General features: G+C 37.7%; 1 protein-coding gene across 1 annotated transcript in view; it reads right to left on the bottom strand.

Moving 5' to 3' along the window:
- Positions 1-1,508: 1,508 nt before the first annotated feature.
- znhit6 (zinc finger HIT-type containing 6) overlaps positions 1,509-27,833 on the bottom strand; it is a 28,605-nt gene continuing 2,280 nt past the window's right edge. The window contains exons 4-10 of the mRNA XM_014967234.2: positions 27,273-27,358; positions 26,327-26,430; positions 12,353-12,421; positions 12,152-12,232; positions 10,240-10,320; positions 4,326-4,450; positions 1,509-2,127 (exon numbers count right to left, since the gene is read on the bottom strand). Coding sequence (XP_014822720.2) covers positions 1,688-2,127; positions 4,326-4,450; positions 10,240-10,320; positions 12,152-12,232; positions 12,353-12,421; positions 26,327-26,430; positions 27,273-27,358 — 986 coding nt within the window. The 3' untranslated portion in view covers positions 1,509-1,687. The remainder of the gene's footprint in view (positions 2,128-4,325; positions 4,451-10,239; positions 10,321-12,151; positions 12,233-12,352; positions 12,422-26,326; positions 26,431-27,272; positions 27,359-27,833) is intronic.

Genomic DNA, 27,833 nt, shown 5'->3' on the forward strand with positions numbered 1-27,833 from the left:
AAATGAACTAAATAATGTACTTTATTACTGGTGTTAACAATGTCTTGTGATAATATTCTATTCTACATAGCAGGAACAAAATATATTAAAATATAACACAATTTAATGTTTTGAAAATTCTCTCACATACCCTGTACACCTGATTGACCTGAGAACAAAACAAATTCTACAAAAGGAATCCCCCAACTTTGATAACATAAGACCACCTTTATTTCAGTTTCACAGATCAATAACTAATTGAGTCATTAGGCATAATAAATATTAATTACCTGGAACAAATCAGTTTGTGTTAAGGTTAATTAGCTCCATACTCAAATTAAATGCTTAAACCCCACATAATCACTTGACTTCCTTTAAGGAGTCTTTGCTCCTAAAAGTTTATTACAAGACTGTGCAGATTGAATATCAGACAGTTTCAAGAACATTATACATTATAAAACACTTTCCAAACCTTGAAAACACCTTATTGACATTCAAGCATTTTCAAGGATTGCAATCACTTGTACAAACTTTTCTTTTCCCCAGTCTAGAGCCCTTAGCCGCTTTATTAGCTTGATCCATTTGACCTGTTCCTGGTGGATAAATGCATCTCTACAGCATGATGCTGCCACTGCCATGTTTCACTGTGGAGGTGGTGTCCAGGACATGCTTCATGTTTCAACACATCTGTATCAAATAGATAGTTTGGCAGACTTCTGCAAAGCTCGGTAACATTTTAAGGAGGCAATTTAGCTGTGTTAACATAAAATCTGCAGGGCACCCGCCCTTCGAGGCTGGAGCCGGACACTTTTAGTTTAGGTTGATGGTTTGTGGTAATCATTTCTGTCTTATAGTGTTTTCCAACCTAAGCTGTGGATCTGAGTCAGTTTGTGGGCCAAGGACGCACAGATGTGAGGTCAACACCGCAACTGCAAAAGGGTGGAAAATGCATCACCTCAGGCCACACATCAAAGAGAACCCCATCCATTGGGGATAACGTCAAAAAGAGGTTAGCAGGGGTTTTAAAAACAGGTCCATAAAAACTGCCCCTGTGACGGCCTGCAGTGACGGCCATTACTGGCAGCCTGTTGTCATAATAAGCTAGCATTAGCTAAGAAAAGGTTACATGCTCAGGCTCCACATGGGCAAGCACATTCACACTGGGAGACACCCAGAGGTGTCAGAAAAGTGAACATGTCAACATTAACTTTTATTAGTAAATGGAAAAGGGAGCCTAATTATGTTAGCGAAGCGGACACAGAGGGGATGCTGGGAACTTCAAAGAGCACAGAGTTATTTTTGGCATTTTGTCTTAGTTTTCATTTAAAAAGAAACAGGAGGGACATGTTACCTAATGGATGCTAAGCGGAATGGAATCTCTTTAATCTTTATAAATAGGCATTTTCTTTCTTTGAGGTTTATTAGCCCCTTCTTTCATGACACAACATAACATTTCTAAGAAAATTTGATGGCTGTGTATATTTCCTTGCTTATTAGTTGAACATGAACACATTTGGACTTCAAAACAATTACTTCAAAGAACAATTTTATTTGCGAAAACATTTTAAAACACATGGTTCTGGATCTAATAATGTATTTGTTCTTTCTTCTTAACACAGTCTGTATGAATGAGCCGAATAGAGTCATATTTTGGTTACTTCCTGCCAGATCTGCTTCGTCACTAAGTTTAACAGCATCCTCTCTATCATCACTCCATCTGACAGCTGTCCGAAGCTGCAGCTGAGTCATTTCCAAGCTGAATGTGATGAGTCAGAACACATTCTGTTTCATTAACAGGATTCTCCTCGGTCACTGTGACTTCAGCACTTTCTCTACAAGTCGAGGCATCATCAGGAAGGTAGTTGCTTAAACACTCATCCCTGCTGCCAGTTTCCTCCTCTTCATCACTGCTGTCTACAATCTCTCCTTCCTCTTGTTCTTCCTCTCCTGTGCCCCTCTTGGCCTTTTTCTGCAGCGGTGGTTCTGTTTCAGGAGTTATGTCTTGGGTTCTTGTGTGAATGTTTGCTTCCTGCGAAGCACAAGACCCTTGTATTGGTTGTAAATCTTGGGACCCCTCTTCCTCTTCCTCTGTCTGGTCCCCTGAAACACACCTTGTTGCAGAACTTGTACGGGCTGATACAGGTTCAGCTGAAACGACATGAGCCAACTTTTCAATAACAGTGTTTCTTATGTTAACTGCAGACAGTAGAACAGATTCTTGCCTGGTCATGTGTGCAGATGATCAATAATCTCCATAAAGAACATAAACATGGAGCACAACTGGAGTTTAATTAAAGGAGCAGTGTCATGCAAAATCAACTTTTTTGAGCTTTACATCATGTTGGAATACTATTCCCTCATCAAAAACATACCTGGAGTGTTGCCTTGATTCTTTAATTCATGTTTCAGAAATTATTTCCTCTCCCATAGCAACTGTGCAAATGTCCAAAACGCCTGGTTGGACCTAGCACCACCTTCAAGGTGCAGCTGCTCCCTTGAGCTGCAGTTTCCAAGCTACTGAGCTTCTGCCTCATAGAGAGAACCCCATTCCACTCCTTCAGACTAGCCAGCAGTAATTAGCAAACACCTTGTGGAACTGATAATCTGCTGAGCTCATTATACAAGCTACTTCTCAGTGCAACGCTGGTAACAATGCTGTTAACGGATTAATAGAGAAGTCATGTTGTGATAACTTATTGGAGGCGGAGTATCAGAAATATCAGGGGTTTTTAAAGCAGCATAAGCCCAATTTCAAGGTGTTGAATCAAAAAGTAAAATGTTTTTTAAGTCATATTTGATATATATTGCATTTTCATAACAATTAAAAGTGACAATTAATTTACTGTGCTGTAAAATGATACTATGTCCATGTAAAACATGTACTACTGCCCCTTTAACAGAATGTATCAATAATAAAAAAAAAAAAGTAGAATGAATAGTTTTAAAATAATGACACAATCAGAGGTATACTGATTGCAGTTTTCTGGCTGATCACTGATCTTTTTTCCTGCATTGAGCCTCGATATAGCCAAACTCCGTCAAGTGCTTGTTTTTTAAATAGCATATTAGATTAGTTGTGTTGATGCATTTTGACGTGTTTCACCCCCGAGGTAATTTTCCACCGCAACATGCAAACATCTCCATTCACTCTCAGAGCATTATAGTTTCACACGACAGGATGTGTTGGTGGGCGCTTGCGCAGTGTGAAGGAAAGAGGAGATGAGCTGCACATGCAGGCTGCGAAGTGAGATAAATGTGATCGGTTTTGGTGATCGGCAAAAAGAGACAGTGATCGACGATCACCGATCACACACTTTTTCACAGAAATCAGTCAATTATGATCGGTGGCCGATCGATCGGCACACTACTGCCTTTTTGATCCTTAAAATACCAACATTTCAACCCAGTTTATTCACAGACACCAGCTTTCACATGCTGAATACAGATACAAGTTGAATTCTGTTTATACACTGCCAGTCTCTCAGCAAGAATCTATCGTCTGCCACAGTATCTGACTGTGTGTTATCACTTCCTGCCCTGCTTCCCTGAGCTTGGCATGGGTAATTATCAGGATGTTTCTATGGCAAAGTTTATAGGGAAACAACATGGTACCAGGGGCTTATCACTGAAAACACACTCTTGGACTAAAATTACCTCATTTGTCATGTGGACAGTTTGTTCTGACAGCGTAATGAAACAAGGCTTGTGTTCTACTTTACAACCACAAAACTGAACTGCTCTACACACAATTTGGTTCCCGTGTGCAGACCTGAGAAGAAATCCATCAATGAGCGTCCATTTTCATGGAATGTAGCAGTGTTTTCACGCGACTGACACCTCTAGACTTTAAAACACTTCAGGGGCAGAGGAAACCGAGCAGAAAATGAGGGGAAACAAAGACCGATATCCTGTTTTCTCCTTCTCAGAGCTCATGAAGTCACAGTCGAATAAGCAAGCTGTGTTTGATCCTCTCTTTGGCTACTGTTTCTGTCGAGGTTAAGCTGGTGTGCATGATCCTGAGCAGAGCACACTCATTTCCGTTGGGTTAACGCGTTACCATAGAGAAAAATAAGGGAACAGAGTGTTTTAGAGCCTCAGCTGGAGAAAGCGGGACATGATACAATGGGGTTGGAATCGGCAGAGCCGAGAGAGTTCGGTGTTTTGGGACTGCTCTGGGTCTTGACTCATGTTGGACTGTACAAATTCCCTTTGTTTAGACTTAACTGTATCAAAATCTATATCCTATTAAAAACTGGCACTGAGTGTTAGTCCAAATGCAGCTGTGGATAAATTTGTTTTTCATTAACCAAAGTTTGCATCAAATATATGATTTGGGATTTGGTTACCTGGTCCTTTGAGTGGGTAGTCCTTCCAGTGATCTCTGAGAACAACATGCAGTACAGGATACTCAATGATTGTTTTATAACTCAGGTTATCCCTGAGGCTTTTCTCAACATCCAACTCGTGGTACCTATGTCAGATCACAGAGAGAATCAAGCAAAGCAAAGACATGATTACAACGCAATATCATTACAGCATGCTAGGTAAATTATATGATCACAAGACGCAGAAGGCACAGCTTTTTTTAAGTGATTGCTGACAATAATCAAAGGATTAATAGATAATTAAGATCTGAATTTTCAACAGCCAAATGAATATCATTTTCTGGCATCACATATTGACAGATGCAGTACTTGGCCAAGACTTAGCAGCATCACTAAGGCACATGGGGCAGCACTCCCCACCCTTGTGCAACCATCTGCAGAAGATGACATCAATGATTCCCTCAGTCAAGAAATTTCATAAATCACAGGACGAAACGGTTCACTGGATAAATAGGAGACATGCTCTAATTTAGGATGTATTATATACATCAGTGATCGTTCTCGAGCTGTTATTTCCTGGTCTTTGTCTTGGAGGGTGCGGTCTCCATCTTGGTCTTGGTCTTGAAAGAACTGGCGTTGACTCCAAGTCTGATTTGACAAATCTTCATTACTCTCTTACTGGTTTTCTAAATTAAACTTTTGTACAATGTAAGTTCATTAATTCAGTTTAGAGATTGTGTATCAAAATGTGACTGCATTTGAAATATTAGCTTATTTTGACATTCATTACATTAATACTTTGGTATTTTGGGAGAGTAATTAGATGTTTTTACATTAATTTTTATATTTTTGTTCAAAAAATGTTGCTATGAATGACTCAGCCTCGGTCTTAGTCTTGGAGGAAGTAGTCTAGGAAAAACCAGTCTTGACTACATGCCTGCTATAAATATCTATCTATATGTTTGCCTATTTAATCACGTAAACATTTCTGAAGGTAAGGTACAAGTATAGAAAAGATTTTGGACTTCCTGCTTGCTTTGCTCAAAGACACAATTACCCAAGGAACATCCCACTTCTAAAGTCAGTCCAAGAGCTTTGTTAGAACAAGCCCATAAATGAAATTTCACTGGAAGAAGAGCTTAAAAGAAACTGCCCTCCAAAAGAAAGCAACTTCCCTGAACAGGCCATGTCAAATTACTGCAAACAGCTGATGTAGATTTAAAAACACCTGGAAATTGTCAAATTGCCAAAGTGGCAATGCTAACACAACATAAAAATGTGAAGTTTATCTCTCAATAATAACACTGTTTTCCATGTAACAAAATTAAAAACCATAAAGTTTTAAGATCACTGCTTGGAGTCAATTCAGGAAGACGGTGTGTAAAAAGTAAAAATAGCAAGCAAAAGCAGAAACTTATACTTAGAATGTGCTTACAAGGCGCCCATTATGTCCATGACATTAAGTTTATGGGTAAAATCGAATAAATACAAAAAAAAAGTCATAAATTTTTTTCTGCATCCTTGTTTGTAAACAACTATAAAAGAAAGCAGATTTTTCCTCCCTGTGGTGTCAATGAGATTATTAAACCTCTGTCCACTTCCACATACAAAGCTGTGCAGTTCAGCCAAGAACATGCACACATCTGGTGTCTATATAATGTTCTCTCGATGAACAGAAGAGTCTAATGCTCTCTTATGGGGAGGTTTTGTTGTTTTCTCCACCGTTCTGCTCAAACCCCTGTAACCCCCCCCCCCCCCAGAGATTACAGGGTATAAAAAGGAAGAAACAAATCAACCCTTCTTTTATTATTATTTTTACTATACTGAATAAATACAAATCAAAAGTTGTTCACAAGCTGGTACCACATGTGACAGGGCACATGTAAAAACCTACTTATGTCCCAGTTTAAAATGTAAATACACGTAACCAGAGTAGAAAGTGTGTTAAGTGGGGGAGATCGTTGTTGTAACAAATTCCATTTCCACGGTCAACTTGGTGTACTAATTTACTGAGTAATACAGTATTAACAGTGTCTTCTCTCAATTCACAGGCCTGGGAGGCCTGTGAAGACACTGTTGCAGTAATGACTTCGACTAACTTCTAGAGAAACATGGATGTGTTTCTCTAGATCTTGCTGGGACAAGTCCTTAATTCCTGAAATCTTCAGGTGACAGAAGGATGACTTTGCAATTGTCTTTATGTGTCTATGAAGGCTGGGGTCTGAGTCCATCACCGCATCCAGATTTTGAGCCTGTTCAGTAGTTTCTAGATGTAATGACTGAAGAAACACTGAATTACCTGTAGAAACACAAAGAAGTCCCTGTTCTTTTGGTAAGACTGGAGCCAGTCAAGTATTTACTGTACCAGAGTCTTACCCAGCTCTCCAGTTGCTTCAATAATATGTCATGGCCAACAGTGCCAATGCTGCACTGAGGTTCAGCAGTGGTTCATCTATAGTCTGTCTTTAAGTGGATATCATTGAACACTTAGACTAGGGCGGTCTCAGTTGTGTGGTGAGGACGGAAACCAGACTGAAAGACGTCAAAGCGGTTGGTCCTGTTCAGTTGTTACACATCTCCTTTCCAGCATTAACAGGGAGCTTAGGACGTGTTTTTATTTTGTAGATTGTACACATTTTGAAAGAGGTCTGACAGTCTTGTACAAGATTGTATTTTTCCAAACTCCCTGTGGGCCTTCCATACTTCTACAAATCCAAAAATGATCTTGAGAAAATTCCATTTTTTTCCAGGCTTTTCAAACATGCACAATAAACCTGTCCTCATGCCTTTATATTATCCTTATTACAAGCAGCAGCTCTTTAAGCAAACCTATAAAAGGTTTAGTTCTCTGATGTCCAGGAAGAAAGTGACAGAAAGCAGAAATAATCCAAGCAGAATCATGCTTTTCATGTGTGACCTAAACACATAACTTTACCCTTGTGCGTGCGAGGACTGAGGCAAACATAGAGGATTGTGGCAAATGATACAAGTTTTACGTGTGTGGGGCCGGTTGGACCCCATTTCTAGACACAAGGGTTAATGGAATATTCTCTCGTGTAAATTTAGAACAATTTCAATAACAACACCACACCATCATATCAGGAGAGAATAGGAAGCATCTGTTAAGCAGAAATAAATACGAGCTTTGGGGCAAGATGGGCAACAGCCGATGAGCGAGCTCCGGAAAAGGTTGGCCACAAATATGTAAGAGAAGGCTCAGCTTACACGGGACAAAAACATCCCTGTCTCACAGGGCATTGGCATAAGCAAAAAAAACACACAAAAAAAACAAAAAAAAACAACAAAGTACAGACAGGTGTTTCCTTTTTCGGCCAGAAATGTAAAAACAACTTGTGTAAATCTGACACATCAGGAGGCATGGATGCTTGGCTGGCTGAGAGGAAAAGCAGAAGTGCAGGGAAAAAGGGAGAAGGCATCCTCTGGATCACGGCAGTGGAATAAAATAAAATAAAAAAAAAACAAACATGAAAAAAATTACATAAACAAATATCCAGGAATGTGTGAATGGTACTCTTGATGTGCTTGCCTTCTTTTCCAGTAAGAGGATGCTGCTAACACAGCTATGTTTAGTTAAGCACAAGAACTTCTTTCTTGGATATTTCTCGAAGTCGTTCAACAACAACATGCAGTCATGCCCTTTGTGGTGAATAACCTCCTAGAAGCAGTTACCACCACTATCCATGACTTCATTAAATCAGCAGGTCAAGCCAAATTAAGGGTTTTCTTCATGGAAAGCAGTTTTCAAGAAGAACTAGCCCATTTGGGTGTAAAAGGTTTTAGACTTGTTTTGGACGAGATGTCACTCTGCAGCGCCCCAACTTCAAATTAGAGGTCTAATCAGTGGCCAAGCCTTCTTATGTAACCACGCAGAGTTAATGTAAGGTAATTCCCATGATGTTCATTGTAATGTGGCCCATTAATATTCATTACTAACTCAATTTGCTGTTATTCAACTGCTTGCTGATAGATACTAAGGTGGGGCAGGAAAGGGTTGTAGTCATCCAAAGTAAAAAGAAAAAGGACAAGAATGATTTATAACGCTTAATGACTCTCTACCGTAGACTTAGCCTGACACACACTAAGCATTCTTTCCAGACTTGCTGTCCAACTCTGATGACAAAAACAAGGCTAACAGCTATAGAAATCCATAGCGATCTTTGTCTGCACTGTGACATTCTTGTGTCTCTCTATACGAGTATGTTTTGCAGTCTGTCAAGCAAAAGATCTTGTGAAGAATTGCTGTCATTATATATAGTGAAATGAGTTTCATACTGGAACGGGCTAAAAGGCCGCTCAGAGACAAAGAAGCCAAAACTCCAAAAGCAACATAAAAACACTGATTACAGATTGCAAATGTACTCAGAGACCAAGACCTTAATTTTCGAGGCATGTCCTGTGGTGTGATGACACTAACATTGAAGCAGACTATTGAGATAATCTCGTGAAAGGATCCCCAAAAACCTTTATTAAAAGAAACACTGCCTGATCCTTTTTAACATGTGGGCATCATACATCTAAGAAAAACCGACTGGATATTCATAACCACCGTTTATTTCTACTTTGCTGCCGTTTGTGTGATGGGCCAGCCATGTGGGAATGTGGCAGTAATATTTTAAAGCATATCTACTTTACACCACAGGATGGAAAATTAGAGCAGTTTTCAGTCACTGTGTGTATCTCTAGCCAGGATATCGACTCATGCTGGACATGCCTCCAGCTGGTGGGATTTTATCCCTTAAATACTCTGAACTGCATCGTCTTCAAAGGATGCAGAACAGTTTTCTCGAGAAATAAAAACATGGCTTTTATATTATAGGCTTGGCATAGCAATTTAATGAAACAACATGTAATTTTTCATGGTAGAGATGAGCTTTTAATGACTGTTATTATAACGGTAACACTGTAAAGGTGCAGCATAAGACCAGGACTTTGTTCTGAAGTGTTAATACAAGCAAGCAAAACATGACAGTCTGACAGCCTGTGCTAAATCTTGGCAAATACCTGCACTCATCTTTCAATCATTTTTTTTAACCATGCTGTCAGGAAATATAATTTATAGCCTGGAAATAGGAGTGCAGCCCAGCCCACAGGGCCAAACAAAAGAAGCGAGTATCTGTGCGTATTATAAAGATGAAAAATGGGATGGGAGTTTGCATGACGTTTCATTTGGGCCAAGGATAATGGTTATGAACATTTTATGATCATCAGTCACTCTGTGACAAAACGGAAATGGAAAGCAGAGAAAGAGGCTAAAATTGGGTGAGGTAAATGGATGTCGTAATCGACGCACTCTCATTTTTTTTAATCTGCTCAAAAAAGCAAGAAATCAAGCTGCACAATATTACAAAGAGAAAAGAAGAGGCAAGACAAAAACTGGGAAGATTTGGAGACAATGTAAGGGAAGTGGATTTCGGATAAAGATAAAGCACATCCATCCTAGAATCTCACCAAAAAAAGGCAAGAAAATAGAACCTGATGCGGTTAAACCCTTCTTGCCAAAGCTCTGCGTAGGTTTGCTGGAATTTACAAGGCAGTGATATCATGTCCATAAACTGCCTATTTTGATCTCAAGCATACTGAGTAAATCACTCAAGATTAGTAAGATTGATCAAACGGTCAGTGCGGCCACACGAACAGGGCGTGGGATGAGTGTTGTGACTCTAGGATGTTTTTTGTGGTCGTTAAAAGGCTCCGGGAATTATTTGAAAACAACAAAGATGAAATGACTTAAAAACAGTTTCAAAGCTTTTTTAGAAAAGTGAAATAAGTGTAGCTGCATTCTAAATTGCATGAAATACTTCATTATGATTAAGAAATGTGGATCTCTACTTAAGGATAAAAAAGATAAAAAAAATAAATAAAAATCTAAGTACACCATAAAGGAAAACATAGAAAAAGTGAAAAAAAGTCTCACCTCACAGAGTTAGCCTTTCTCCCCTCTGCTTTCATGAAAACTTTTACATGTTCGAATTGGTGATGCACATACATCTTCAATCTGAAACAGAAATTCGCAATCATACAAAAACTTAAATAACTGTAAAAAAAAAATCTCTATTTGGGATTTATTCTAAAAAGTAAAAAACAACAAAAATATACGATTTAGACTGATGTGACCTGTTTTATATAGTCACAGAAATGGAGAAAAACACAAAGTGTTGACCGAGCAACGCAAAGAAGAAACCTAAACACACTGACCGATATTTCTAAGGCTGGGAATTCAGTTTCCAAACAAAGAAGGAATTTCCCTCTTAAAGACGGTTTACACACACTGGAGTGTACTACTTGTGCTCTCAGCTAGATATCGTAAGCTCAGTTTACCATAAACAACTTTTTTGTTGCTTTTCTGCTTAATGTTTTCTCCAAGCTCTGCTCTGCTTCGCTCCCTGCCCCTCCTGAACGGCATCAGAGGGAATGCTAACCAACACAGTCCAAGCCTTATTCAACTCTTCAAGAGTTAACTTTGACTGAACGGTTTAAAGAACACGACATTATATTACTGTCAAATATATCAAACCTCCAATTGTAAATCTTTTGGTAAAAAAAAATAAAAATAAAAAATAGCTCTGATCCCTAACTTTGTTCTAAATTTAGATAGATCTTCAAACCTCCATTCCTTTTATAGATATTGGAAAATGTACCAAATTGAATCTATTTTTGGGCACTGTCAGGATGATGGAGATTTTACAGTTTGGTTTTAAACATTTACCTTGCCCAATATGAGCGCTGGTAAGCTTTTTTATTGAAATCTTTTAGCAAAAAACTTTGGAAGTTTTGTGAATTGTGTACTTTTAGATCTTACAGCAGCATTTCACACATAACTCTCACCTCTTGTTTGGAACAATGAGTTGGATTTAAGGTGTACCACTGGATTGGCTTCATTATTATTGAATTGATGGACCATTTAGTGCTAATACAGAAATGTGTCTGTCCACCTCAGCCTCTCTTTCTTGTGGGGTTCCTCAAGGCTCAATTATTGGTCCAATTCTTTTTTCTTTACACATGCTTCCTTTGGGTCTTACATCTCCTTCCACTGCTACTACTAGACGGCTACCCGATTTACCTTCTTCTAACACCTTGACCAATCTAACACCTTCCTAGCTCTAAATTTTTGAGCCTCAATGCAAGCAAAACAGAGATTATTTTACTCAGGTCATTTCTACTTGAATTTCAGACTGGGGCATGACATGTTACTTTTGTTCCATTACTGAAGTATTTTCTACTGTACTCTGATTCTTGCAGCCATGTAGCCCTGTTCTTGAGATGTTTTAACCTACTTCATGTTTTCAGACTGGCTCCATTTCAGTGTTTTCTTGACTCTAAGGGTCTGTTAGTAATCATGCTGAGGTGTGGCTAGTGAAACTGAACTAAGCTTTCCAAAACAATGTGATTGGTCATAGTTGAATCACAACTTAACAAGGTAGAGCTAGGGTTGGTTTGGGTAGCTTTTTCTTGTATTCCTTATGTATATTTTCTTTTTCTGTTCTAATCAAGACCTGGATTAGAACAGATCTTGATTAAATTACATTTTCTCCATAAATTTTCTGCTGAAGCTTGAGGATTGTTCAAGCCAAAGTAACATTTCAAAACCTGCAATCTCACTGTTAAGCTTTTGCATCTGTCATGGCAAATTCACTTTACACAATAAGATGACATTTAGAATATATATCAAGGGGAAAATTGCTTGAAGTAAAAATCTAAGCTCAGTTGAGTCGTGTAGAAATTTTGTTGGAAAATTTGATTGATAACATTGGCAATTCCATGTAATTAATATTCATTAGTGTAAAAAAACCCCCCAAAGAATTAAGAAAGAAAAGCTGAAATCTCACTTTTGACGAATTACAGGATCAGACTCTGTGGGGTGAATATAAGCAGTCAAGATCTGGATCAAGGTCTGGCTGTCAGACACCCTAGAAGAAAAAAATAGCCAAAAAAGTATCCAAATCAAATCACAGACATATTATCAGCATTATTGTATTATAATATCTGAGAAATAAACCAGAAATATGTCATTTTAAAGTATAACTTACCTCCTCTGACTGAACTCTGAGCTGCTCTGAGGAAATATAAGCTTCAGATGCCACAGGAATTGCTTTTCCCTAAATAGGATGCAGAAAATATGAATTAATTTTAAAAAAGTATTCATCTTGTTGCCTGCTTTTGTGAAACTACCATAAAATGTTAATATAAACGCAACTTCCCTTATTTAAATTGTAGTACTCAACTGATTAGACCATAATCTGTCCTGGACAACACAAGCTTCTGTTTCTGTTTCAGAATTGTACAAAATGGCAGGACATACATGTGATATACATGATGCCACGTGTATCATGAAATGTTGAGTTCTTTAAGAGCTACACTTTAGCATGTAAAGATGGACAGAGTTTAGCTTTCAGGGTATTTAAGAAAAAAAATCCTCTAAGCATATGCAAGTTGTCTGCAACAGCCAAAAAAGAAATACATTATAAATGTTTACAATTGACAACAAGATAGGGATAAGCTTATGTTATTTTTAATAAAAATGTCTTAATAATATGTTAAACTACTCCAGATAGCATACAAATTCACAAGATGTCAATATAAAAAAAGACAACACTGAAAGTTTATTTTGCCACATAGACTGAAAAGACTAAATGTTTCTGGTTCAAATAAAGCAGCAGGTTCTTCTTGTGTGACAATCCAATTACTACATATGCTGAACATAACTACAAGGACTTGATTGACCAAAGCCACAGAATTTACTATATTTAAAGATGAAGCTGGTTCATCAACCATTTTCTTTGGCAAAGTACACAGAGCAAGGCCTTGCATGAAATCCATGAGATGGAGATCAAGCACAACCTCAGAAAGATGAAAAAGTATAATTGCATGCCACATACAAGGGCTTGTTATTACGGCTTCACTACTCTCTAAGAAAGATTCAGAGCATAGCTTAGAGATTTCTTTTGATCTGAGATATTTGTTTTTGTAGCTCTTTTTATTCATTAAATTTCTGCACACTCACTTTGTAGAGGTATCAACCCTGTTTGAGTTGGGAGAGAAATGTGGTCTCCTGTTGGAAACAAGTTCAAGACTCTAAAATGAGATCAATAAGCTGTCTTTGAAGCTGCCATTATTTACTAAAGATGAATCCAAGAATTCTGCTTTTGGATCGGTGAAGTGGTGAAACAAGCATGCCTGCAAAATATTTTCTAACATCTCTGAGTAGAAAATCCACAGAGCACACTGACTTTTATTTTCATTTTTAGTTGGAACACTGTAGACCAATAACACAATGATTAAATTATCTAGTTTTTATTTAGACTATTTATATATTTACTAAGGATGGAAGGGCAGCTGGTAACCAGCATGATCGACTAAACAACTATGAACCTATCAGACACTTAATTCAATTATTTTCTGATCAGCAAACACATCATATTAAGCACCAGTCAGGTTGTTCTAACTACACTCTTCAGTGATGATGTTGTTACCGAATGAAACTTAATCAAAGTGTTTTATTTTAAGTATTAGTGAGGTGAGTTATCATCCCAAAGATGTCCAATCAGGCTGACAAGCAATTCTAGTCCAAAGTTGATTCCCCATCTCTTTATGAACGTTGCTCTGTCCCCTGATGTGCAGCCATATTGGAACAGGAAGAGACCATGCTCAAACTATTTCTACTAAATTGAGAGCATGCATTCTTTTTTCAAAATGTCTTGTTGTGTAGAAGATTTAAGTTTCTTTCACTGCAACTAATGGGGCAGAAATAAAATTCTGAAAAACAGTCCTACACTATAATCCCCTCTGGATGAGGCTTTACGGTTGACACCATGCAGTCAGTTGAGGGCCAATGTTCAGATAGCTGACATGTCCATTGGATTGCCAGGTAGAGCATTGGGATCTTAACAGAAGTGATCACATAATATAAATCAGTTTTTAAAGAAAAACTTAATACAACTAGTGAATTTAGTAAGCAAGGGAAACATAACTGGTGCACCTCTTTTCATCTATTTTGTTCACAATATTAATGTATTGATCAGTTCCATTGAAAGTTCTCCAATGTACTGAGTTGAAATTGTCCTTGATATTTCAGTGTATATCAAATGGCTGGTTAGGTGAATTATTTATGAGGTCATTATATTCCAAGTATTACACTTTACATGTTTATAGGATATTTAGCAAATCTGACACACTCTACATTCCTTGTCCACGTTAGATTCAGATGATATTGGCTTCAGGCGAAAGCTTTAAAACTGAAGGGAACATTATATTGATTGGAAATAAATAACATGATTAGGTAACGATAGGCTCATCTCAACCAAATATGGATCACAAAATTCAACAGCAATATCACAATTGCACATCTTCTTGACATGTTACAGTTCAACTCAAGTTTATTTGAATACACGCCTGAGTGCAACAATCAATTTCAGCTACAGCAGTAAAACTCACAGCAGTACCACAGAGTCAGAATCCAATTCCACTCAATCAGACATAGGGACCTCTAAAATGTCAATTAATAAAAAGTTATCAGTCTAGGAAAACCAGCTCTACTCTTTATCTTTATGCAATTTCTTATACAATGTAAGCAGAGAGCAACAGTGTAGGAGAACAGAGAAAAAAACCTTAAATAGAAAATAATGGAGAAAAATAACAGTAATATTTCATGAGCTCTTACATTTAAATAGCTTTGATATTTATTTATGGATTTAGAACACAGCATTCCATCAGAGTGGGCTTTTGGACAGGCAGGGAGAAAGATTGCGTGTTTAAAATGCTCAATGAAAGGTGTTTATCAGTATTTTGTTGTAATGAAAGGGAGATGTTTGCAATAAGAGTCTGAGCAGTAGCAGTCGGCATGTTAGGAGCGTAAACAAGGGGAGGGTGAAGGCACTGCCTTTCCTGTTCCAGGAGATATGGAACGACTTCCACTTCTTAGTAACCGGAATAAAGATGTTTGCTTTGTTTCAGCAGAGTTTCACCCTAGAGTGCAAGTCTCCAGATGTAAATGTTTGTACATGCAAATACACACAGGGGGTGGAGCAGCAGGTGTGATGAAACCATTATTCTGTCATTACCTCAAATGGAAACTATGTCTTTCCTTGGAAAAGGGACTTGCCCAAAGAAGCTTTCAATCACTTCAGGTAAGGCCACAATGCATTCCTGGGGTAAGCGCCATCACTCATTGGTGGGAAAAAAAAAAAAAAAGAAGGAAAGAAAACAGCATAAAAAGTGAAAACCGAAGCTTCAACAACACAGGTTTGCATTCCAGAGGTCACACTGCAGAGTTCATCCACAGAATATGAACTCTTAAGGAAAATCAGGGCATACAATATTAGGGTATAAATGTGCAACAGGTCAATCATGCACACTGGAAAAATGCCTGTCAGAAAAAAAAGGCTTTTGAACTATGCAGAGATTATGATGAAAGGGCTACATTTCTTATCAATAAGCTGTCTGCTACCTAAAACTGCTGGGATTTAACAACATTTTTGCTTTAGAGGGATTATTCTTCAAACAGAAACTAAGTCTTTATGAATGAATATGGATTGTTACAAGGTAAAAAAAAAAGCTTTTAAGAATGTAAACAACTAACATTAATGCAACACACGTGTTCAAGAAGTAGACTTGATCTTTTTAAATCTTTGTTAAAGCTCTAGCTGAGCTACGGCCTTCTCCAACTCCCCAGCACCCCCTTCAAAATCCTAGGTTGTTGTGATGTAATCAATTGAGGCAGTGATACGTCCTTTCAAAACCTTTTTTTCCCAAAAGTAATTCTTACCCTATCCGATACAATTCAACTGTAAAAGACCCAAATGAATTAGAAAGGACATTTGTAAAACTAAAGTTGCAATAAACTGGCTGCAAATGTGAACATTCTTAACATCTGCTCATTGCTTCCTTTGCCTGAAGATAAAACAATATAATTTTACAAGGTTACTAGTGTGGTAGAAAAATAAATGCCGGTCCTCCTTTTCAAACACCAGTCAATAGTGTGTCAAATAGCACTGCTCTTCGGTATTTGGAATTTCAAATATTTAACATATCCTCTATGAAAAAAAAAAAAATCTGTGACTAGCCAGATTTTAGGGTCCCGCAGAAAAATCTGAGAATACCAGACTGCAAAAAGGAGTCCACTGTATGGCGGTGGCAGCATTATAATAATATGCTGCATTAGTACCATGATAATATTGGTCCACATTAAAAATGTTTGAAAAATGTTTTGCAGTCATTTATCATCGCCTCATCTATTTCGAACAAAAGCTGGACATTTTAACAGGTGTGTACTCTTAAGGTCTACTGAACATGTGAAGAAAAAAAATGATGTCTAACTTTCCAAAGAGACACAAGGGAATTATAGCCCATTTCTTCTGGCTCTGTAATTTTCCAATTTAGATGCATTAGTCCAACGTTGATAACACTTGATAGAATGATAAACATATTTGATGTGTATTGCTGATTTTAACAATGGAACTTGACAAAATGCAATGTCTCTTGCTGGTTTTCACAGTATGATGTGTATCAAGTGTTTTAATGTTTTCATGATGCAAAGCACTTTGAACTGCCTTGCTGCTGAAATGTGCTGCACAAATAAGCTTGATTGTTTCTGAAAAGTTATTTTCAAAAACAATCACTAGTGTCATGAGATCTGCATAACAGTCACCAATATTTCCATAAATAACTAATCAAATAAAACCATATGTAAAAAACAGACAGATAAATGATAAAAGTCATATTCTCATCCATGTTTCTTTTATGTTTTTGGCTGATTTCCTCCTCTGGGTTTTCCCCCTTTTGTTTCCCCTCACTCAATCTCCTGAGCTCCCGTTGACTCTGGCTCCTACTCAGCTCCACCCTCCGACTGTTTTATGCTAGACGCTTGTGCAAGACTCTGACATGACTTTGAGACCCACTCCTAACTGACTTCCGAACTGTAAAAAGCAGTTTTTAATCACCAAATCTCTAAAACTAGCTGGCCATTAAAAACCTGGAGTTAAATGTGTGTATTGTGAAATGTGTTTATGATGGAATAGATCATTTTGGAAACGAAAAGCAATGAATAGTAAACTTTAGTTTACACCCAGAGGTCAGATCATAAACCATCCTCACTGACATAACATGTTATGTAAGGCCGTTTTATACAAAAATGGTCAAAAGTTTTGGAAGCAAAACAAACACTGTATTTTTCTAGCTTTGTTGCACTTGTTTCCCTGACAGCTAATGTTTGATTAATGAGAACAGTGATTAAATATGCATCAATTCTACAACAGGAAGCCTATTTTCTAAAACTTTGTTTTAATAGATTGTTAGCCATAAAAACGAAGCAGTAGAAGACTAAAATAAAATCCTATCACTTTAATTAGAAAACTGTTTGCTTCAAAACTGGTGCATGAGCTTAACGTCATTATCTTGTTAGCAAACGGATTCAATCATGGCATTGCTCAACCAAGAAAACAGTTTCTAAGATGTTTGCGCATGAAAGGACAGCTTCCTGCAGTAGAAGGTGAGAAGTTCAGCAACGTTAAAGAAGGCTTTAGTGTATTCTGGAGTGTCCAGCAAAAGCTGGAAACATCCTCCCCAAGTTCAGTCAGTTTGCAACAAATCAGTTTGCAACCAATGCACAGCTTGTTCAACATTGGCAGCAGGTGGGTGTTAGTGCAGATGTGCTCAGTCTAATGCTAAGATTATTAGGAGTCTCTTGTGACAAGAATAGACAGCTGGCAGTTTGTTTTTATGAGTCCTAGGCCTTAGTTAGTTATATTAGATTTTTTTTTTCCAGAAATAGCATAGTGATCAATATCATCAGTCCTGTCAGAAAAACACAACAAAGATGTCAGTTCAACAGCAAATTCAAATCTAGCTACAGGTGTTAATGATGTAATTAGAGCTGGATCCTGAAATGAGGGAGGGGAGAAGGAAAGGAAACAGCTCTGGGAGTGCTCATTAGTGAAAGGGGACAAAAACAAGATGATAGTAATAGGAGGAGTCCAACTTTCCCAGAAAATTTATGACACTGCTTGACACTTGTAATAGGTCATCCTTAATCAGGCCCAAGCTAAATTACCGGTCAGTGCTTCTGTCAAACTGACTGATTACAGACCACCAATACAGCCTCCAAACAGGGATTTTCTCATGATTCTTTCATAATGAAAAATGCTGCGAAGTGCGTGGGAGGGAGTTAGCTTACTGCATATTCTGTCAAGCAATAATAATCAACTGGTAGCACCACTGAAACTGGCATTGGTTATCATCAATCAGGATTTTACCAGGAAACTGATATTCTACATGTCAACAAGAACTTGGAGTCTTGTTCATGGGTGATGGTAAGATGGAGCAGGACATTGACAGACAGACTAGAGTTCATCTGCAGTAATGTGGGCAAAGCTGAAAGAATGAGACTCCAGATTCCACAAACCTCATGAAACAAGGAGGCTGACTGAACTCATTCTTAGCAATAGGATGAGAAGCTCCATAACCCAAGGGTGGCTCAAAGTAGAGCTACTGCTTCTCTGCATAGAAAGGTGTCAGGGTGCCTCTTGGGCATGACCCATGGGAGGAGACCCTGGAGAAGAAGCAAAAGTCACTGGAGGGACTATGTATCCCCTCTGGCCTGGGAACATTTTGGGATCCACAAGAAAGAGTTGGAGCATGTCAGTGGGCAGAGGGATGTCTGGGGTTGCCCCCGTAGTCTGTTTACCCATCAACCTGATCTTTGATGTGCGGAAGAGAGTGAGATGGATGTGAAAAAGGTCAAATTGAAAAATTTACTTTAAAGTTCATACATAAACCTGTGAATCTTTTGAAATTTTTCTTTGTTATTCTTTGCTAATACCATGAAAGCATATTGGTCACAGAGAGGGAATAAACCACCAACTCAGTACTTGCCCTCTATAAAAACTTTGGAGGATTATCAGCTGTAATTTTCCATGAACTCACAAGGTTTATCCAGTGTTACAGAGAAGATGCACACTGTTAGAATCCAATGACTATAGCTTTTGGTCTTGTCATCTAGTGGAGATTATCCAGAGGACCTGATCTGGAAATTCCTGTCCTCAAGGGTCAGTTTTATGCATGTTTTAGTTGTTACCCTGTTCTAACACATCTAATTAAATGACACTTATTAGAAGAAACCTGCACCAGAAGAAGAATCAGAGATTGTGTTTTTTATTACATTGACATGTTTTTTTAAACTTTGTTCTTTTAGGCATGTTGAACTAAGAACAAATTCTGTTAAACTTTAGTGAGCCAACTACAGATGGTGCCAGAAACCATCTCAGAAATAAAGCAGACTCAGACGAAGATGAACGAGTTCATTAACAAGAGCACACAATGTTGATTAAATAAGTAATTGGAGTCACTTGTGCCATCATCACTTTAACAGAATGCCTGACTGGTAATCTGGCAGTCAAGAGCTGAAATCCATCTGGCTGGATTAAAGATGGGACAGATCCAACAAGAATGGAACTATATGCGAAAGTCTGTGCTTTCCTCTTCTCAAAAGCACATGCCAGGATGTTGGTGGAACTGGGTGCTACTAGAAAAACATGGTGGGATTTGAGGACTTTTGCTAAAAAAAAAAAAAAAAAAAAGCAAACGGCAAAAGGAGAAATTAAAGCAATGTGTGGACCCAATGTTTATGCATTGGTGTAGTGTAGATAGTTACTCCTTGTTGAGTCTTCTGTTCCAGAAAAGGTGTAAAAATACCAATTGGTACAAAATGTAATGATATAGATATTGAGAAGAAGAATATTTAGAATATTTAGGTATCTGTTGTGGGAAATGACCGAAATTTTCATTGTTTTTTTTATTTATTTTTTTTTATGAAGCAGACACCCTGCTGACTTATAGGAAGTGGTTTAAAACTTTACATTATTAATAAAGCTGACACAGTGGCATAGGTTATTCCAAGCCATTTCTTTGGCTGCACTGCTATAGCCGTGGGCTTCCTGAAGATATACCAAGATTTTCTCCTGTTAATGTGTATAGAATATCTGTAAAACACATAATCTATTTTGTGATCTCTCCTAGTTATTAACAACATGTCTTGATTGAAACAGCCTAATTATAGTTTTTGGATTAATAACTTATTCTGCTCTATTGACCTTTATGTTACCTGTAGTTACAACAGATTGCCTCCTAAATCTTCTGATCTGCCCTTTGTCTGTGTGGTAAAGAATCAGGAGAAGTTCCAGCTTCACACTGATGTGTGAAAAGCCATAAAACAGCATGAGTTCAGGCCAGTATAGGAGAAGCTCCGTTCCACTTTGTTTAGATAAAGGTGACAACTGGTGTTTGATCTTGACAACAAATTGTAGGGAGTTTCTAACGTTTAAGAGGGTCCGAGCAAAGATATGCCTTATTTGAATAATTTAAAGAGAAGAATATGCCTTTACTATAAAAATTTGTGCAGGTGAGGAACAAACTTGATTTGCTTCTGCAACTCTCCAAAGACGTCTTTGCCTTTCTTTCTTCTTCTTTTCTATTTGTCTCAGGTAAATTAATGTCTGTTTTAGTGTGTTTGAAGTGTCTGTGTTGTCAATGTGATTTTATACTTTTAAATGTTAGAATAAAGTCATCTCTATGTGGCTTTTGTTTCTACGCATGGAATCATTGGATCCGGGAGCACAAGAAAATATAACGAGCCAGAAGTTAATGATCTTATTCTATACAATGTTCAAAAAAGATATCTGAAGAGAAAGTATTTCTGATGATCAAGTTTGGAAGTTTTTTATTTCAATTTAACCTTCTGAAAGTTTACTTCCATCTGCTAAACAGAGTATAGGAAAACTCCTGGTTAACTCAGTTTGAGCACCATTCAGACTGTAGTCAATAAGCCAATTATAACGGCTAGGTTTGACAGTCTGATGTAAGATTTGCCTCCAACAGCATCTAAAAGAGACTCTGCCCTGCATCAGCCAACAAAAGCCAAAATATTGTCTGCTGGAGCTTAAGAACACTGTTTAAAGTTCAACTGAGTGTTTGGCAAGCAGAGGTCGTAACACACGAGGGTGAGCTGATGAATATTCATAGCGCCCCAATCTGGGGGAGAAATATGATTTTATACGCTTTAATCAATTTGTGTAGTCATCCATCAGACTGAATCATTCAGCTGCCATGAAAGTAAAATAAAATCTGTGATGAATGTGAACACTAAACTAAAGGCTTTTCTAAAATTGCATTAATTGGTCTAATGGAGGTGCCAAAATTACAGTTTGGCTGTTACAATCTGCATGTGAGCCTTCACAGCTTGCCCGCTGCAAGGGATAATTGCAAATCTGTGATATTTTCACTATGCTTGACAGTAATGCCAAACAGCCAGATTTACCATCATACACACTACCTTGCTAGCCATTTAAGACATGTAAGACACTCTAGTGAAGTCTTTGTACTCATGTTTTTTCTTGGCTTATATAATGGTATTTCCATTGCAAATAAGTGAGTCATGCCATGATGTCAATGCCAACAAGGGTGTCTTGGGCAACAGATGTCCATTTAATGATGTAATGTGTTTTAAATTGACTTGAGCTTTGGTGAAAGTTTGACAAATTACACTAGCAACCACATATTAGGCATGGCATAAGGCTTAGAGAGGATGCACTGGATTGCAAAATGATTATTGAAAGTGTGCAGGATCAGGATAATGTGATTCTTACATTTGCTTTGTCATTTAGAACTTTACAAACTAAAGTACAGTTAACTTGTTTTCATCTTGATCTGGTTATCCTGATCCTACATAAACATACAAGCCTTTGTTGCACTTGGCTCTGTATTTAGCATTTTACCATGTAATGCATGTATTAAGGATGTAACAAAAAATACGTTTGTGGCTGGACTTTTAATTTTACTCTTGAACAGGTTCAATGGTGTTCTTATCTCAATGAGTGAATGCACTTCATCTTGGTGCTAACAAGTTGGACTGACAACATTCTTCAGTGTGGAAGTTGCTCTAGAAAAAAGAAGATTCAGAAATCAAGAGGTGCAAGACTGCATTTTTCTTTTTTAAGCTTGACACAAGTACATATCGCATGGAATCAGGCCAACAAAACTTTTGCGGCATTTATACTGTGTGGCCTTTATTCAGACAGACTCTAGGGGGCAGTGTTTTCTGCCTATGTCAACTGTATCATGTATAGAAGTTAAAACAAACAAGACCAAAACAAAAAACAAACACAGTTGTATTAGAAACATGGTGACACCCATGAGTGTGCTGGTGGTATTTTTGTTTTTATGGGCTGAATCATTAAGATGTCTGTCTTTGAAAACCCCCGCCAGGAGAGACTGCTTGTCCACCATGTTTTTCCGAACTTAACTGTCCACATAGTCACAAAATTTGAGAGGTGTGGAAAATTTGGTCCACACGAAGGGGTGTGGTTGCTGACATGATGTAATGATAGATGCGTCAAGCATCATTAAAGCTCAACACTGACAACCTCCTCCCACATGGTAAGATGCTGGTACTGGTTTTGATTTAAATATTTATTGATAGTTCACAGAAAACAGGCTGCTTCAGACTTTAGTACTTATAATAAATGAATCAAGAAATAAACAATTTAACAGATAGTAAATAGGAGCTTTTCTGTCACAAATTTTCAGCTGAAATCAAAACAGCTATCATTTCTTTTTAGTGGAGCTGTAGGGGGAAAAAAAAGGAAAATATTGTGATGACACTTCAATACTTTAAAGAGTGCAAAAAAAGTTAATCTTCAAATGGAGTAAAGCTCTATTTTCCTCCACTTCTATCAACAAAATACTAAATTTTACAGTGTGGTGTTCTTCAACACCTGTCAATAACTGGAAACAAAATTAATTCTCCTCTGACCCTCAAAGCCTGGTTAATTAGGCCTGATTTCCAATATATAGTAAAATAATATGCCAGCCACAAAAACCACACCAGCTCATATTGCTAATTATCTCAAGTTATTATAGAAATATCCTCAGTTATTACCCACAGTTACTGCTGCTGGAATGTGTTGTCGAGTCCACTCAGGCTGTCTACGAGGAAAATGTCCAGCCATGCCAGGCCGAGGCAGAAAAAAAGAAAACATAATTCCACCCTAACACAACTACTCCCAATGTTCTGCCAAATGCCAGCGATTATATACTTATCCTCCAAAAGGCTGAACTGGGAGCCAGTCTGTGACTTTTTGTAAATCTCGGTATGGTTTGTACAATCTTTTTAAAGTTAGATGCTGGCAAAAAGCAAAAGAAATAGCAGCTGCATTGTCATCATATAACATTTAATCAAGGACACAAACTCACATACACACACCATCGCCAGGCATGAAAGCCCTCCAGTCAGCTGTTTGTCAGTAATGATCCTCTTCTGGCAGCGGCGGTACGTAGCATGAGTATGTCGCTAACCAGCTGCAGTCACACAGCTCCCACATCTGCTTCTTATATTATGTACTTGGTACATTCTGAAGCACATTCTCACATGATCCCAGGCTAATAATTGTCTACCTTTCCATCCCAGACTGGATGTTCATTTGCTGGCCTGTGAATGAAACACCCTTGTTGAAAAGAACTTCTGTCAGACATTGTGAGATTAAGCAGACTAAACAAACAGCTGGGTACCAAAGCCTCCTCAGATTCCAGTTCAACAAAAGTAATTAAGCTTATTTTGTTTCTGCTTGTGTGATTATGGCACCTTCAAACATTTTCCTGGTGGCAAACTTTTATGAAAAACCAAAACTTCAAGGGGATCCCGTAATTACTTTCTGCCACATTCATCAATCTACTGAATTAGGAAAAAATATGGAGCAGATGGAGTTGGAACCTGTTACTAGACCCTGAAGTAAAGTTTCAAAAGTCAAGAGCGAATCAGTATTCTGAAGAAAGAAAGACGGAAAAAGGTAAAACAGCAGGGTAGAATATCCTGGAAAGACACTTTACAGGCACTTCTGATTATTCTTGATATTCCAGACATATAAAACTTTAAGATGAAGTTCTATAACATCTCTTATTCCATTTTCCCAATTGAGGATGACAGTAGAAAGACTTAGCCTTAAATAAACCAGTAAGAAGAGTGGTAGATGGCTGCTGGTGAGAAAGACAATGGATGGCCTATAAAAAATTTGGAAGTTAGAAATGAAGAAATCTGTGAATGTGAACTCAACAATGAAACTCAATGACTGAATTACAACTTGACATAAGTGAATCTTTCCACGAAACAAGCTTAAAATTACCCAGCAATTCTATTTAAGCTATGAAGACATCACAAAAATACCATTACACGAGTTTATGGATCGAAAAGAACATTCACCTAAAAATATAGACAATAACAGGAGAAAAACACCAAAAGTGAAGAGCTGCTCATCCTATGCTGCACCAGCTTACAGTTGTTCTCTTAAATAATGTACTGGTCCTTTTCAGGGGTCTTGGCATCCACCTCATCCTGCCTAACATACACAAACCTAATTGGGGTTTATGTTTGCTATGACACTTAACACTTATTTGTTCATCTTAAATCACAGCTGGGTACCAAAGCCTCCTCAGATTCCAGTTCAACAAAAGTAATTAAATCACATTGTCATAACAACATTCACCAATTCTTCCACATACTGTGTGTTTTCCTCATATCATGCAGCTTCAATCTGCAAGTCAAAGCTTTGCAAAAAACAGAAAATAATCAAACAAATTTTAAAATACACTGCTTGCACTATCATTTATTGTGCATTCCGATTCGATCCCAAATATCACATCAGCATCCCAAACATGGCAGCTCCTTACTCGACTCAAGCTAATGACTCTTGGTGTGTTTGCCTAACAATTCATACCAGCTGCACTCAAAGCGACCAGTGATGCTGTAGTTTAAGAATCCAGACCTATTGTCATATGCACACCTTCAAACATTTGGTCTATTTAATAAACCTGGGGTTTCTTTTGCAGCCAAAGCATTTTTTATAATAGCATTTACATTAACAAAAAAAAGCTGCAACACACACACACACACACACACACACACACACACACACACACACACACACACACCCCCACACACACGCACACACACACACACACACACACACACACACACACACACACACACACACACACACACACACACACACACACACACACACACACACAAATTGTATTAGCTGTGATTCTGTACAGGATTAGTATCTGCAAATGCCTGATCTAAAATTACTGATCAGTATGAAGGACAAATCCTACAGTGACATTGATAACCTTTAGCATAACTTCAAACTTCTGAAATAAAAAAAAGAATTGGGAGAAGAAACAGCTCAACTCTAAGCATTTTAATTTAACCATAAAGACAGAAATATATTGTTGTCTTTGATCTCGTAGTCTTCACAACATCACACGGGGTAAAGCTGGTAATTAAAGCTCACATCTGCCCTTTACAGTGCTCACTAAAATGACAGTCAGCAGAAAGTAAATTCAATCTAGTATTTTAAAGCAAATAAATGTGTTTTACAGGGCAAGCATGCTTACAAGAATTAAATAATAGCAACTAATAACATCAGTGACTGCTTAATTACCCCAGCTGGTGTAAAATTTCAGACATGGAAAAAGCAGCTCCCAAAAGAGGGCTTCACCATAATCAAAGCATAGTCGGCACCAACAACTTAACAAGAGTGCCATCATGTGGCAAAACAACACATGGATCAGGACTTTATGTCATCAGGGTGACTGAGTCTATACTAATGTTTAGGTAAGTCTGCAAGAATATGACCACTGTTATATTTTCAATAGGAGCAGCAACTGGTTCTTCTTTTATACCATAACATCGGCGTGAGACAGTCTGGAGAAACTTCACTATGTTGATATTTCACAATTGTTTCAACAGGATTTGGACAACAAGATCAATTCATTTAAAAAAAAGAAGATAAATATTTAAGAACTGAAGAGAAGAAATTAGTACACAGGATAGAAAAGTAGACTCTGAAATAATAGCTTGCCTCTGTGTTGCTGGCTAAATGCATCTTATCTATGTGATGATGATTTATCATGTGTAACAATAGGCTTGATTATCTTTTAGTGATCGTTTTTCTTACTTTGTAAGAAACCAGGTGGAGTTTTCTTTGCTCTTTGTGAAGCTGACAGGGAGAAACCTCAGGGTGATGTTCATCTTTCTAGCATGGGAGGTCAACTTCTTTGCCTGTTCAACAGGAAATACAATATCCAGTTACAATATAAGGAAAATAGTGCAATTAACATGGAGTTCATCACAGCTTAAGGGTGCACCGATTGTAGTTTTCTGGCCGATCGCCAATTACCGATCTTTTAAAAAGCCCAACTTAACAATTCCGATTTTGGCTGATACCAGATTTTTGTCTGAAATACTGCTCAATATAACTAGAAAGTTGCTGAATTGGCAACAATGGGGTGACTATTGTTAACTGTAAATGTGGATAAATGACCTGGTCGGCCGGTTTGTCAGTCAAACCTCTCTCATAGGAAAAAAGAAAAGCACAGTGGTTGATTTTTAGACCTTTGCCGACGTTGATAACATCAGTGGATAAGATTGGTTCTCATGTAAAAATCGGCCAAGCCCAGATCTGCCAAAATTAAGGAAATCAGTGCACCCCTACTGTTTACTGTTTGTGCAATCATAGACAGTTAATTAAATATTGAACATTAGATTGATGTAATAAATCTGAATAAAATGTGATATACAGAAAACAGATAAATCCATATTAATCATGCATTTTCATGCTTTTGAGGGTTTAACTGCAATAGAAAACAGAGTTGTTGTGAGATACTTTATTTTACTGTTCAGTTGCAGCCGCAACCCAAAACGCTGTATTTACTGTTTGTTTAAGCTCAGCATTTATTTGCCTCAAGCTCTGTGAAATAAAACAGAGATATTTCAGGAAAATATTTTAACCCTAACTTTCAAACATCCTACACTAATCCTAAACTAAGATTTTCAGTGTGATAGCGTTCCAATAAAAAAGCAAGAGTGAAGGGCGGTAAATAAATGCATAATCACAGACTTACTTTCAAAGTTGTACGTGGAGCCTGGATGAGATCATCTCTGGTGGCACCGTCAGCAAATCTGCCAGTATCTTCTAGAAACCTGTAGTCTACATTACAGGCAAAGGGAAAACAGTAAATGTATCAGGGTAGATATGTAATACAATCCAAGTACCAAACAAGTCAGTTATTATAATGGTTGGGAAAAAAAGTTGTTCTTATATTTTGTTTTTCTGAATTCTGCACTGTAGAGAAAAAAAATCAAAAGCTTATAACAGAGAAGTATATGTTTCATTGGATTTGAAAACTGGTGCTAATGAAGTGTAAACATGAAAGTCATTTTCCACAAGAAAACAAAACCCCAATAAAAACAGAGGTGGCAGCATCAGCCTGTGGAGAAGTCTGCCAGGAACAGAGACTAACAGAAGGCACAACAGAGAAAAAGGACAGATTTAAAAACAATAAAGTAAATGTGTTGGAAAAACACTCCCAAAAACACACACACACACACGCACACACACACAATTGTGAGTACAAGAACAGAAACACATGGGTAAAACTGAACCTTACAATTTACGATTATGT

Source organism: Poecilia mexicana, unplaced genomic scaffold (assembly GCF_051168715.1).
Source record: "Poecilia mexicana isolate PSO_F unplaced genomic scaffold, ASM5116871v1 scaffold_4, whole genome shotgun sequence".
Lineage (NCBI taxonomy): Eukaryota > Metazoa > Chordata > Actinopteri > Cyprinodontiformes > Poeciliidae > Poecilia > Poecilia mexicana.